This window comes from Malaya genurostris, chromosome 3 (assembly GCF_030247185.1).
Source record: "Malaya genurostris strain Urasoe2022 chromosome 3, Malgen_1.1, whole genome shotgun sequence".
Lineage (NCBI taxonomy): Eukaryota > Metazoa > Arthropoda > Insecta > Diptera > Culicidae > Malaya > Malaya genurostris.
This window is the reverse complement of record NC_080572.1, coordinates 196254780-196269284: the sequence shown is the minus strand read 5'-3', so window position 1 is coordinate 196269284 and position 14505 is coordinate 196254780. Positions and strand designations below refer to the sequence as shown.

Below are 14505 nucleotides of genomic sequence, written 5' to 3'. Positions count from 1 at the left end.
TATATATATATATATATATATATATATATATATATATATATATATATATATATATATATATATATATATATATAATTCAATTGCTATTGATAAAACATAATTTCATTCAGTAAAAACCATTCAAGCGAAGAGGTTGTGTTTCGATTGTACTGGCTCGTGAGTTAACGGCTGCTACCGAGACAATTCTAAGCTTCAGGTAGTTAAACTGCCCATAGCAAACGCAATATTCGGGGCGTTTCCCGACTGGAAAGCTAGCAACGAAGGCCATCCCGTTCATACGCACAGAGGTGTAGAGACACAGAGGTGCGAGAGCATAGAAGTGACGAGTCACAGAGGTGCCATCGCATAAAGGTGCGAAGACGAAGGGGTGCAAAGGCACAGAGGTGCTAAAGCAACCCAGTGCTGATCTACCAGGTACCAGAATTTGTACGCTGCGTAGGATCAAAAGAGACGGCATATATCGCGAGGTGCTACACTGCAAGCATCGCATTTGATCGCCACCAAGAGCAAAAGCACTGTACCTGGGGTCAGGTACAGCAAGTGCAGTGGTGTTCACAACGACGGCAGAGCAACTGAGATAGCAGTAAACGACAGAAGACTGCCAATTGGAAACAGCAAAAGACTGCCAATTGGAAATCGTTGGAAGAGCTTCACGTCGTTCTTCACGATAAAGGAACAGAGACATCAGCTACAAGGTAGATTTAATTTAATTTATTTTTTATTTCTTATATCTGAAATTTTACTAAACATAAGTTTTTATTTTGGTATTATTAATTTACAAAAAAAATTTAATGTAATGGATGATCTCATGGAAGATCATCCGAATCCGATTCCGGATACTAGTAAAAGTTTAAATACTCCGAGGGCTAAACATTATCCACAGGGTACCACTGGGCCATGGATAGTCTATCTTCGAAAAAAAGAAAAGATTTTAAACTTGATGCAAATTACAAAGGATTTGACATCACATTTCTCTGAAGTTAAAGAAATCTGTAAGGTTAATAGAGATAAAATTCGAGTTGTAGTTAACGACTTGAAACAGGCAAACGATATTGTAACCTGTAAATTATTTGCTATTGAATATCGAGTTTACATTCCATCGAAGGAGGTAGAAATTGACGGTGTTGTGACTGAAGCAAGTCTGACAGCAGATGATTTACTTAAAAATGGAGTTGGCCGTTTTAAAAACTCCATGCTTGAGGGAGTTAAGATACTCGAGTGCAAACAATTGTACTCAGCATCTATTGTCGATGGAAAAAAGTCTTATCGTCCCTCAGATTCGTTTCGCGTAACATTTGCCGGATCTGCATTGCCTAGCCATGTCTATATCGATAAAATTCGTCTTCCTGTTCGGCTTTTCGTACCGCATGTTATGAATTGCACGAACTGTAAAAAATTCGGACATACAGCTACTTACTGTAGTAATAAGTCCAAATGTATCAAATGTCAAGGGCCTCATAAGGATAATCTTTGCGATAAAGATGTTGAAAAATGTGTTTATTGTGGGGAAAGCCCTCATGATGATCTTTCAGTGTGCGCTGCATTTAAGCTGCGTAAAGACAAAATGAAGCTTTCTTTAAAAGCACGGTCTAAGCGCACATATGCAGAAATGCTCAAAACGGTCATACATGTCTCCCCTTTGGAAACCGAAAACGGTTTTTCAAATCTTGCGGAGCCAGAGGAATCTGACTCTGACGGAAATAGTGAAGATACCTCGTTTGTCACTCCTCAAGGGTCTGTTAAGAGGAGATTAACAAACCACAAAATACCAAAAAAGACACCTAAAATTATACCTTCAAAAAAAGATCCCCGTGTTAAAGCTAAAAAGCCAAATTTAAAACCAAAAACTGTGCCTCCTGGTTTGTCAAATTCACAAACCAATCCAGGAACTAGCTCAAGAAAAGACAATAATCCAGTGGGCTCCATTTCACATTCACCAACAGGATTACTGAAATTTTCGGAAATTGTAGAATGGATTTTCGCTGCATTCAATATTTCTGAACCTCTAAAGACCATCATAACAGCATTCCTTCCAATAGCTAGAACTTTTTTGAAACAGTTATCAGCTCAATGGCCAGCTCTTTCAGGTTTTGTATCATTTGATGGATAATTTATCATCCGCCGCAAATGATTCAATCACTGTCCTGCAGTGGAATTGTCGAAGCATCATGCCAAAACTTGATTCATTTAAAGTTTTGTTGCATAGTCAAAAATGTGATGTATTTGCTTTGTGCGAAACATGGCTTACATCAAACATAGCCTTAAATTTTAATGACTTTAACATTATACGTCTCGACAGAGACTCCCCGTATGGTGGAGTGCTTTTAGGAATTAAGAAATGTTATTCCTTTTATAGATTAAACATTCCTTCGACTTCTAGTATAGAAGTTGTTGCTTGTCAAATAAACATTAAAGGAAAGGACATTTGCATTGCTTCGGTATATATTCCTCCAAGAGCTCAAGTTGGACAACGACAGCTTAATGAAATTGTCGAAGCCCTTCCTGCTCCACGTTTGATTTTAGGAGATTTCAATTCGCACGGAATGATGTGGGGGGTTCCGTTTACAATGATAGCAGATCATCTCTAATATATAATATTTGCGACAATTTTAGCATGACGGTACTAAATATGGGTAGCATGACACGGATCCCAAGACCTCCTGCACGTCCAAGTGCATTAGATTTATCTCTTTGTTCGACTTCAATTCGACTAGATTGCACCTGGAAAGTATTTCCTGATTTACATGGTAGCGATCATTTACCAATCATCATCTCAATTAGCAGTAACAAAGGCATTGCTAATTCAGTTAATATTCCATATGATTTGACAAAAAATATTGACTGGATTAAATACCAAAGTAATATTTCAAGTGTCTTAACTTCAATGGAAGAGCTTCCCCCACTTGAAGAATATGACTTCCTCGTTTGTTCGATTCTGGAGGCCGCAGAACAAGCCCAAACCAAACGATTTCTTGGTCCATCGTCTAACAGAAGACCTCCAAATCCTTGGTGGGACAAAGAGTGCTCAGATGCTAAACACGCGAAACAAAATGCTTTCAAGACGTTTTTAAAACGAGGAGGAGGAACTCCTCAGAATTTTGAAAAATTCTTGGTTTTAGAAACCAAGTACAAGAACATACTTCGGGTTAAGAAATGCAGCTATTGGAGACATTTTGTGGAAGGTTTGTCAAGAGAAACCTCAATGAGCACTCTTTGGAATACGGCCAGACGAATGAGGAATCGTAACGTAGGAAATGAGAGTGAGGAGTACTCGAATCGATGGATATTTGATTTTGCGAGGAAAGTTTGTCCAGATTCCGTTCCTACGCATAGCATTGTTAGGGAGTCTTCTTCAAATGATGATTCCATTGATAGCCCCTTTTCAATGATGGAATTTTCCATAGCACTCATGTCTTGTAACAATAACGCTCCTGGATTGGACAGAATTAAATTCAACTTGGTGAAGAATCTGCCCGACCTCGCAAAAAGACGTTTGTTGGAATTGTTCAACAAGTTTCTTGAGCAAAATATTGTTCCACCTGACTGGAGACAAGTGAAAGTTATCGCCATTCAAAAGCCGGGGAAACCAGCTTCCAATCACAACTCATATAGACCCATTGCGATGTTGTCCTGCATCAGAAAATTGTTCGAAAAAATTATTCTACGACGTCTCGACACTTGGGTCGAGACGAACGGTTTGTTGTCAGATACTCAGTTTGGCTTCCGTAGAAATAAAGGGACGAATGATTGCCTTGCATTACTTTCGTCTGACATCCAAATTGCCTTCGCTCAAAAGCAACAAATGGCATCTGTATTTTTAGACATTAAAGGAGCATTTGATTCAGTTTCCATTGATGTTCTTTCAGACAAGCTCCACCAACATGGACTCCCAGCGGTTATAAATAATTATTTGCACAACCTTTTGTCAGAGAAACGCATGCATTTTTCACATGGCGATTTGGCAACAATCAGAATTAGCTACATGGGTCTCCCGCAAGGCTCATGCCTCAGTCCGCTCCTCTATAATTTTTACGTGAATGACATTGACAGCTGTCTAGTAACCTCATGTACACTAAGACAATTGGCAGATGATGGCGTGGTTTCAGTTACTGGATCCAAAGCTATTGATCTGCAAAAACCATTGCAAGATACCTTAGATAAATTGTCCGTTTGGGCTGTTCATCTTGGTATCGAATTCTCTGCGGAGAAAACAGAGCTGGTCGTCTTTTCAAAAAAGCATGATCCCGCGCAACTTCAGCTTCATATGATGGGAAGAATAATCGAACAGGTTTTGACTTTCAAATACCTCGGGGTGTGGTTTGATTCCAAATGCACGTGGGGAGGACACATTAGGTATCTGATAACGAAATGCCAACAAAGAGTAAATTTTCTTCGAACAATAACAGGGTCTTGGTGGGGTGCTCATCCGCAAGATCTAATAAAATTGTATCAGACAACGATACTTTCAGTGATGGAATATGGATGCGTTTGTTTTCGTTCCGCTGCAAATTCTCATATTATCAAACTTGAGCGAATTCAGTACCGTTGTTTGCGAATTGCTTTAGGCTGCATGCATTCGACACATACAATGAGTCTTGAAGTTCTGGCGGGAGTTCTTCCATTAAAAGATCGATTTTGGGAGCTTTCATCACGCCTGCTAATAAGATGTGATGTGCTGAATCCCATGGTAATTAATAATTTCGAACGACTAGTCGAGCTTCGATCTCAAACAAAATTCATGACAGTATATTTTAACCATATGTCACAGGAAATCAACCCTTCAAGATATATTCCTATCCGTGTCAGCCTCCTAAATGTACCTGACTCAACTTTATTTTTCGACACATCCATGCAGCGCGAAGTGCGTGGAATCCCGGACCACCTACGCTCTATGGAAATCCCAAAAATATTTTCAAGTAAGTTCAGGCATATTAACTCTGAGAAAATGTTTTACACGGACGGATCGCGAATGGAAGAAGCGACAGGGTTTGGTATGTTCAACAATAATGTTTCGGCCTCATTCAAGCTTCAAGAACCTGCATCTGTTTATATAGCAGAGTTAGCAGCAGTTCATTATAGCTTGAATGTAATCGTCACATTATCTCCAAACCATTATTTCCTCTTCACAGATAGTCTGAGTGCAATTGAAGCCATTCGCTCAAACGCTGCTGGCAAAAATGAACCGTTTTTCTTGGGTAAAATAAAACAGTGTCTGAACGACATATTGAATAATAATTATCTAATCACAATAGTTTGGGTTCCGGCTCATTGCTCCATTCCAGGCAATGAAAGAGCCGATATTTTAGCCAAACGTGGTGCTATTGAGGGTGAAATTTATGAGAGACCGATTGCTTTCAACGAATTCTATAGCGCGTCTCGCCAAAGAACACTTGCCAGCTGGCAAGCTTCTTGGGATAAAGATGATCTGGGTCGGTGGATGCACTCAATTATTCCTAAAATATCGACAAAGGCATGGTTCAGGGGACTGGATGTGAGTAGAGATTTCATTCGTGTGATGTCCAGACTCATGTCCAATCACTACACGTTAGATGCACATCTCCTTCGAATTGGACTTTCCGAGACTAATCATTGTGCTTGCGGCGAAGGTTACCGCGATATTGACCATGTTGTTTGGACATGCGTGGAGTTTCGTGATGTCAGATCTCAACTAATAAATTCCTTGCGTACCCAAGGTAGACTATCCAATGTCCCAGTTCGCGACATTCTTGCTTGTCGTGACCTTCCATACATGAAACTTCTTTATCATTTCATTAAATCCATTGGAGTTCCAATTTAAATTTTATTTTATGTTAAACTGTTTTCTCTTCCATGAGTTCAACCAATAGCCAACTATAGGATATTGAATATAAGTGGTGAACTGATACAAACAATCCTGAAATAGTTATAAGATCATGTACAAAATAAATGTATTTTATTTAATGTAATTAAAATAGCAACTCGCTTGATAAAAACAGTGTTTAGATTAACTAATGAGTACCAACATACTAATATGATATTCGAAATGTATTAGGTTTAAACTACTATGTATTGTGGATGCCACGGCGAAGAAAAACTTATGTATATTGCCTATGAAATAAACGTATTTATGAAAAAAAAAAAAAAAAACATAATTTCATCGATGATTATTCAACTGAGTGCGGCTATGACTTACGGAGATATGAAGAATTATCTCTTAACTTAACTCTTATCGATTTATTAGTAAAAACAGATAGAGCAGATATAGACTTTTTATGCAAAGCAATACATTCTATGAAAATATCTGGCATCTCTGTTCACAGCCGATGAAACACACACACACACACACACACACACACACACACACACACACACAAACACACACACTTAACAGCGTTATGTTGACATATAGCGAAATGAAACCTGTGCTACTAGATTTTCCACAATGGTTATTTCATTGGTGTTTAACACGCTCCTTCTGGTAATATTCGAAATCGAAACAGTTTTATTGAAATATGAATATCAATAATATAATTAAACTAATGTCACGGATGCCAAAAAAAATCTTTTGATGATAATTTGAAGAAGAAAATAAAATTTTGTGTAGCATTATGAGAAAACTTGGCAACTTTGCGAAACCAAATGAGATGAAAACGAAGCGCAATGAAGTGAGCTAAGTGAAAAACTTTCATCTCATATTTTTGAATACTTTTATTGCTTGACGGGTATTTTTTGAAGTTTTTAATCGTTAAATAAACAAGTGGCAAATCAACATTACTAACTATGAAGTAGTAGTGTAATTGTTTGAAATAGTAATCATGTTTTGAGACGAATCGATTAGTAGATATTGATCGATAATCACGAATTTAAAGCCATTTCTTCCAACGGGAAAGTGTGACAATAGCTTAAATAATCATTTTAAAACATTTCACAGTTGGTTCAGGTACGTTGTAAGATATTATTCATGTTCAAAGTAATGAGATGAAGGGATTAGATGGAAATAGAAGCTCAAATGGAATAGGAAGCCGTTACCCTATTTCTAATTCAAAAAGAACCAAAGAAAGATCACCAGCGATACAATTTATAAAGTAAAGGGTTAAAAATGGTTAAACAGTACTGTCATTCCTATTATGTGCATTTGGATCACTGAAGTTTTCTACCTAATATAGACCAGTATTGACAGTTCGCATTGGATCTGCTGCTGGATTGTAGATCAATATTTATCAAAAGACTCAGTTAAGGAATAAATTGGGGTAAAACGGTATAACAAGATTTATTGAACCTATTTGTACTGTATTTTTTAGGGCTTTATTTTATCAATCGTTATCAAAACGTTTCGTGCGGCGAGTGTAGGTTCTCCCATTCGGTTCTACAGACTTTTTTTTCTATAAGATAAGCTAGATTTAGTAAACTTCCAATAAGTTTTACCATGATTTAAGACCGATTTACAATAAAGTACCATAAAATGGAGGAAATGGTGTAAAATAGTCTTCAAAATATTTTGTGCGGTCAGTGTAGGTTCTTCCATTCAATTCTACAGAATTGTCTACATAAAATAAGCTAGATTTAGTAAACTTCCAACAAGTTTTACCGAGATTTAAGGACGATTTACAATAAGATATCATGAAATAGAGGAATTGGGGTAAAATAGTCACCAGAACGTTTCATACGGCCAGTGCACAGTGAAATTAGCGTGACAGAAATATTTTCACTATTAAATATTAGTTTTATGTAGTTGGTGTCTTCACAAAAGTTCATTAGGTGCCAGATCGATAAAAATGTATTATATGCGGCTCCTGAAAGTTCATAATATAAGTAAAAATTTAAGAGAAAATTGGAAGGGTGTTATTTTTTTAACTTATTTAAATTAGTTTTAAAAATACCTTCAAAAAACTCAAAAACATTGCATAACTCTTAAACGTCTTATCGTATCAACATACATCCTTCGGCAAAATGATAGTATCAAATTAGTTCTACAAGTGTTCCATACATTGTCTATTCGAGAAATGAGACACACAAAAACTACAGCCGAGAATAGATTGCAGGAACAATTTTAATTATTTATTACCAAAATAACTACTAAAATTGAGTTTGAGCAACTGAGGATTAGAGATACTGTGTAATATGGTTATTTCAAACTAGTTGACCATGATAAATCTATGAACAGAAATTTTCATGATCTCGACAACCATTCCAACAAGTTGGTGCAAGTTAGTAAAATGCAAATATTTTTATCCACATCGTGCCGAGACGCCTATGACACTGGCCCTTCTTTTTCATCCACTTGTGTATTGAATAGCCTGTAAAAACTGGAAAACGACGCACAATGAGTTTTGATTCGAATAAATACATTCTACTCATTTTAACAATGATTTTCTTGGGTTTCAGAAAATGCTCGCAAATTTCCCGTTTCGGACCATAGTGCAGTGTAGGTTCTTCCATTCGATTCTCCAGACTTTTTTTCATAATATAAGATAGTTTTCGTATGCTTTCGTGATTTAGGTGAAGTATAAGTTCTGGCAATCGATTCTACAGATTTTATTCTATATAAGATAAGCTAGATTTAGTAAACTTCCAATAAGTTTTACTATGATTTAAGACCGATTTACAATAAAATACCATAAAATGGAGGAAATGGGGTAAAATATTCATCAAATCATTCGAATCTCCTGACTTTTTTTACATAAGATAAGCTAGATTTAGCAAAGTTGCAAGAAGTTTTAGAGATGCAAGAAGATTTAAGGACGATTTACTGTAAGGATCTCATGAAATAAAGGAATTGGGGTAAAATAGACACCAAAACGTTTCGTGCGACCAGTGTGGGTTCTTCTAATCGATTCTACAGAATTTTTTACATGAAAGTAGGCTATTTCAGAATACCGCACTCGACTTCTTTTCAAGTTACAGAGCGAATGTTATAGGAAACCCCAAAACTGCTGTACATTTGGGGTAAAACGAGCAGGATTGGGATTCGTGCGGCTATTGTAAACCATTCCATTGAGTTCCTTGGACATTTTTACATAAGAAACGCTTTAGATTGTTGACCTATCTCAATTAGTTCATGAGTTCCAGGATTCTTTGCGGATTTTCATAGATTTTTTCCCACTGTGCAATGATACGATTTATGAAATAAATTGGGGTAAAATCGGTTGAACAGGCTACTGCTGTCATTCCCATTAAACTTGATTGGATCACAGATGTTTTGTACGTAATATGAACCAATATTGATAGATCGTATTGGATCTGCTTTCGGGTTGTAGATCATATTTCAACGGATAACTAGAAAAGAAATGGCGTAAAACGGGTATGAGGACTATGTGCAATCGATTTCTTAGAATTTTGTACATCAGAAACTATTCACTCTTCTGCAAGTACTTCGGTTTTATGTTATATAGTTAGGCTTGAATACAATACAGTACAAAAAAGGATCCTGGGGGAAAATGAACATTATAGCGTTCCGTGCTGTCCTTCTAAATACATGGAATCGATTTTCCCAACCGTTTTACACCAAAAAGTGCTTTGTCGACTGTGCAATGCTTCGGCACAAGTGAACTTCGTAGTAAAAACGTCCCAGGTTCCGTCGCATATAATTACATATTATTTCGTTCCCTACCGAACCTTTGAGGTTAACTCATCGTTTTAACAATGGCTTGAAATTTTCATTGGACGCATTCCGGATTTTCACATATCGTTCACGGACTCGCACACAGGGTGTACGCGAAGCTCGCTAGTGCTTGCGAAAAAAGTTAGTTCTGTTGCAACCAATTTGTGGCGAGCGATGGTGGTTCGTGGTTTGCAATGCAACTTGCGGAGGGTTCCGTCCGCGTTTTTTTTCTATTTCGCTCGATATTATTCAATATTAATTGGCACCCATATGGTACCGTTCCAGCCGCTGGCCACTGCCACCAACAATGAAGGCAGTTCTAACATAATTGCCCAATTACCTGAGAACGAAATTATGGTGTTGACTTGCACGGGCTGCACTGGTTCTCCGTCGGTGGCGATGACCGTTAAGGTGTGTCCCTCAATGGTGATTTGTGCTGGGCAAACGGAGGCGAATGCATTGATCATACGGAATCGATACCGTCTGCCGGGAGTGATGGTGAATATTTCCAGCGGAGTATTGGTCATGAAGCCGGTGTTCGGGTCCCGGAACTGTCCCTTGCCGTTGATCAGCAGCGATTCGGGATCCTGACCGGTGTTGACAGCCAGACGGCCCGGATATCGTTCAGCGGCATCCTCGTGAAGCCAATCGCTTACCAACATAATGTGCGTGGTCAAATCGAAGTCGTACAGATGCGAGTTGGGATCACGGGATGGCGGTTGGCGTACAATAACACTTCCATAGAGGCCGTCCATTTTCTGCAGACCTGTATGAGCGTGCCAGAAGTGAGTACCGGCATTACCAGTCCACTGATATCTGAAACGAAACAGGGCCCATATTAGCTGGTTGATAAACATTAAAAATATACAATTTACACACGGCTTACCTGAACGTATTGCCCTGCTGGATAGGGCACTGTGTCACAAACGGTACGCCGTCATAGTACTGTGTTCCTCGCTGCCAGATACCGTGCCAGTGAATGGTCAATTCCATACCTTCCATGTGGTTTTCAACGTCGATAACAACTCTGTCGTTTTCGCATACTTGAATACTGGGACCAGGGATCATACGATTCGCGGTCAGGATTCCTCGTTCGACACCATCGGCCAAAACGCACTGACAGTGACTCCACACGGTGTTGGTAGCATTCGGCGTACAGATCTGGCACGCGCTGTGGTCACATGGAAAGGGAATCGGTTTAAGTTTGATTTTACCGACATCGAATGGTAATACTTACGCTCCCAACACGGTGTAGTACTCCACGGTGAAATGATAGTAGCAGATCCTAGCTGGTTCTCCCTCTCGGCATGCTCGGGCACATTCATCCGGAGCGGACAGGCTTGGGTTGCGCCTCAGTTCGGCGGTCGCACTGCTGCTGAAGTCCAAATGGCGGAAGGGTGATCGTGGATTTGGGTTAGCGATCGATGGGAATCCACTGGAGAGCACCGGTTTGCCTACCAGCGGTGAAGCCTTCAGGCTTCCCTTCTGAATCGAAGGATGGGTTTGAACCAGACCGTGGGTGGCCTGGAAGAAATTTTTCGCTATTGGCAAATCGGTAATTTGGGGCTGCCACCAGGAAGATGCAGGCGTCTGATCAGCTAGCGGCGCTGATTTGTCGGCTAGAAGGATGCGAACAAGAAAAAAAAAATTAAATTAATTTCAGTTTCACGGTAGCTACTATAATTAAATGGGCGCGAATATCAATTGCGTTGTCTGGTGGGTCAGGTGGTATTAGGATTGGCGTGCGTATGTGAATTGTGTGTGTGTGTTCTCATGTTCTCACAATGATAACCACTTTGTCAATTAGACACCTGTAATCAGTTAGTGTAGGCTCTACCTTGCCTCGTAAATCAGTGTAAATCTGAATAGACTTCGATAGAGTCCCAGGAAGTGTGTGTTGCCGCTTAGTTAGTTCTACTGAAACCGATCATTTCGGTCGATAAAAAAGGAAAGGCACACACTTGTAGGAATAGTGAGGTTTAATAGCGGTCACCATTCCACAACCTACTACGACAGTGTGTTGTGTGTCATCGATAATTACATGCATGCCTGTGAATGAGAAAATGCCTCTTTGAAGGATAAGTATGCAGTAAACTTATTTAAAATAAAGCGTGCGTGCGAAATGTAAATTATCGATATTATCGATGGGAAACACTTTCAATTGATGATGAAACTGTCCAAACTGTTCCGTGTAAAAAAATTGTTCAACAATTTTTTTAACATATTAATAACTATTTCCGGTGCTATAACAACTCACAGCTCTTGTGCACAAATTTTGAAACCGGAGAAACTATGGAAAAATATCGACGAACTTAGTATGTTTGGAAAATGTTGCTTGTAATACTGAAAGCTAAATATGAAATAGAGAGTCTCCCCGACCGTGCACAGTGTAAATGTACGGTACTCTGTTTTATCGGATAGTTTCAGAAAAAAAATAAAAAATGCATTTTTACCGAAAATAAATTATTTTTTTAAAAACTTCAATTAAACTGGTCATCTGAATTCAATATTCGTACGAATAGTTGCACAAATCCGAAATATAAATCTGCCAAACGGGTTTGGAGTGGCTATTTATAAACTGTTCTATCAATAGAACGACTCTGAAAATGTGATGGAAAACATTTTGGAGGATAACCTGAATGAACGAAATGGTCAAACATTTTGCATCTATGAGTAAAAGTAAGAGTTATTTTTTCAGTTCGCTTTCACATCTCGTTCAAGTCAGTCGATGGTACAAAACCGCTTACGTTCGGGACAGAAGAAACCAAGTACAGTATTGTGTAGTGAACAATAGAACGATCTCGAAATGAGTGAACCAAACGAACAAAAGCTACCGCCGCTACGAATGAATACAATTATTGTTGAACTCAGGCAGCGCAAAATTCGACCTTCGATACGAGAACTAGACGGTTTGCTTAAGGAGCAAATGTTTCTTGACATTAAACAGGTGCATTTACTTCAATGCAACAAGATAAATAATGTTGCTTACATCCAGTTTTATAAATAGTTGGATGCAATTCAATTCGCAAAAGACAATGAGCATTATGTGTAGCACGAAAACATTAAGTACAACATTCCAGTATATATGAAAGATAGTGCTATAGAAGTGCGTGTGCATGATCTTCCCTCAAGCGTCATCGATCCTTATATTTGCAAAACTATGTCTTAATACGAAGGTATTATCTCTATCGAAAAAGAAAAGTGGAAGAGCTTTTTCCCCGGTATTCTAAATGGCGTACGTTTGTTAAGCATGCACTTGAAGAGGCCTATACCTTCTTATGTGACATTCGGTCAGGATACAAGAATCCCGTGCAAATCACTTGTTAGCAGTTCGGCTGAAAAGTTCGTATCGTTTAATAGAAACACACATTTTTTTGCCAAAATTTGTTTTTATTATTCAACATAATTGCCATCAGAGGCGATACAGCGATTATAGCGATCTTCCAACTTTTCGATACCATTTTTGTAGTACGATTTGTCCTTTGCCTCAAAATAGGCCTCAGTTTCAGCGATTACCTCTTCATTGCTTCTAAATTTTTTACCAGCGAGCATTCTCTTGAGGTCTGAGAACAGGAAAAAGTCACTGGGGGCTAAATCTGGAGAATACGGTGGATGAGGGAGCAATTCGAAGCCCAATTCGTTCAATGTCATCATGGTTTTTCGTTGTTATTTTTGATCGATTGTGAGCTCACGCGGCACCCATTTTGCACAAAGCTTTCTCATATCCAAATATTCGTGAATAATATGTCCAACACGTTCCTTTGATATCTTTAGGGTGTTAGCTATCTCGATCAACTTCACTTTACGGTCATTGAAAATTATTTTGTGAATTTTTTTCACGTTTTCATCGGTAACAGCCTCTTTTGGACGTCCACTGCGTTCATCGTCTTCGGTGCTCATATGACCAATACGAAATTTTGCAAACCACTTACGAATTGTTGCTTCGCCCGGTGCAGAGTCTGGATAACACTCATCAAGCCATTTTTTGGTATCGGCAGCACTTTTTTTCATCAAAAAGTAGTGTTTCATCAACACACGAAATTCCTTTTTTTCTATTTTTTTCACAATAACAAAAGTAGCTTCACTCAAAATGCAATATCTCACAAACTAATAATCAGACAGCTGTCAAATTTATACACGTATCTTTTGAAGGTTGGTACTAACTGAAAATGGTATGGATTTAATTCTAGTGGCGCCCTCTCATAGAAACGATACGAACTTTTCAGCCGATCTGTTACCTTAGGCAATCAGATGGCCACATGTCAATATTGCCAAAAAGCTGTTCACTATGGTAGACAAGGAGACAACTACATTAAAGTACAACGGTGCTTCCTTCACATCAACCCCAAGCAAACCCAGCACACCTATGACAGCCACCAACAACAATGAAAAATAAAATAAATAACGGTTAAGTGTGAAATAAGTAACGATTGTTCCACCAATAACAGTGATTCTGAACCAATGGACGGGAGCGTGAATAGCGAACCACTGCTTCCCCATCATTCGATAGATAACAGCAAAAGCAACAATTACAACAAGATTCAGAAAAAAATAAATATTTTTTTATTGTAAACGGCGTTTCATAATATCACTACATTGATACACTGCATTTGAATTTAAGTGAAAATCTATTCAATCATATGTGAGAAAGTGAAGTGAGCTCAATTTTATCATATTTGATTATTATTGCCGGTACTTCCGGAACCGAAAGCTGGATATCGACAAAGTGACATTCGGTTCATTCAACCATACATTAGCATGAACAACAAATTTATGTACGTATTCCTGAAATTGACGTTTTCATACTGAGCACGATATCTCCGAAACCAGGTGTTTGATTCGAATAAAAATTAGGATATTCATATGACATCTTAAGAACTTCCATTTCCGAGAAAAGTGAGTGACATTATTTTCACATTTTTTGT

The 14505-nt window shown here is 38.4% G+C and overlaps 1 protein-coding gene across 1 annotated transcript in view; it reads right to left on the bottom strand.

Moving 5' to 3' along the window:
* Positions 1-14505, bottom strand: part of LOC131439092 (uncharacterized) — a 445155-nt gene that overhangs the window by 25066 nt on the left and 405584 nt on the right. Inside the window, exons 2-4 of the mRNA XM_058609702.1 lie at positions 10818-11199; positions 10467-10751; positions 9921-10396 (exon numbers count right to left, since the gene is read on the bottom strand). Coding sequence (XP_058465685.1) covers positions 9921-10396; positions 10467-10751; positions 10818-11199 — 1143 coding nt within the window. The remainder of the gene's footprint in view (positions 1-9920; positions 10397-10466; positions 10752-10817; positions 11200-14505) is intronic.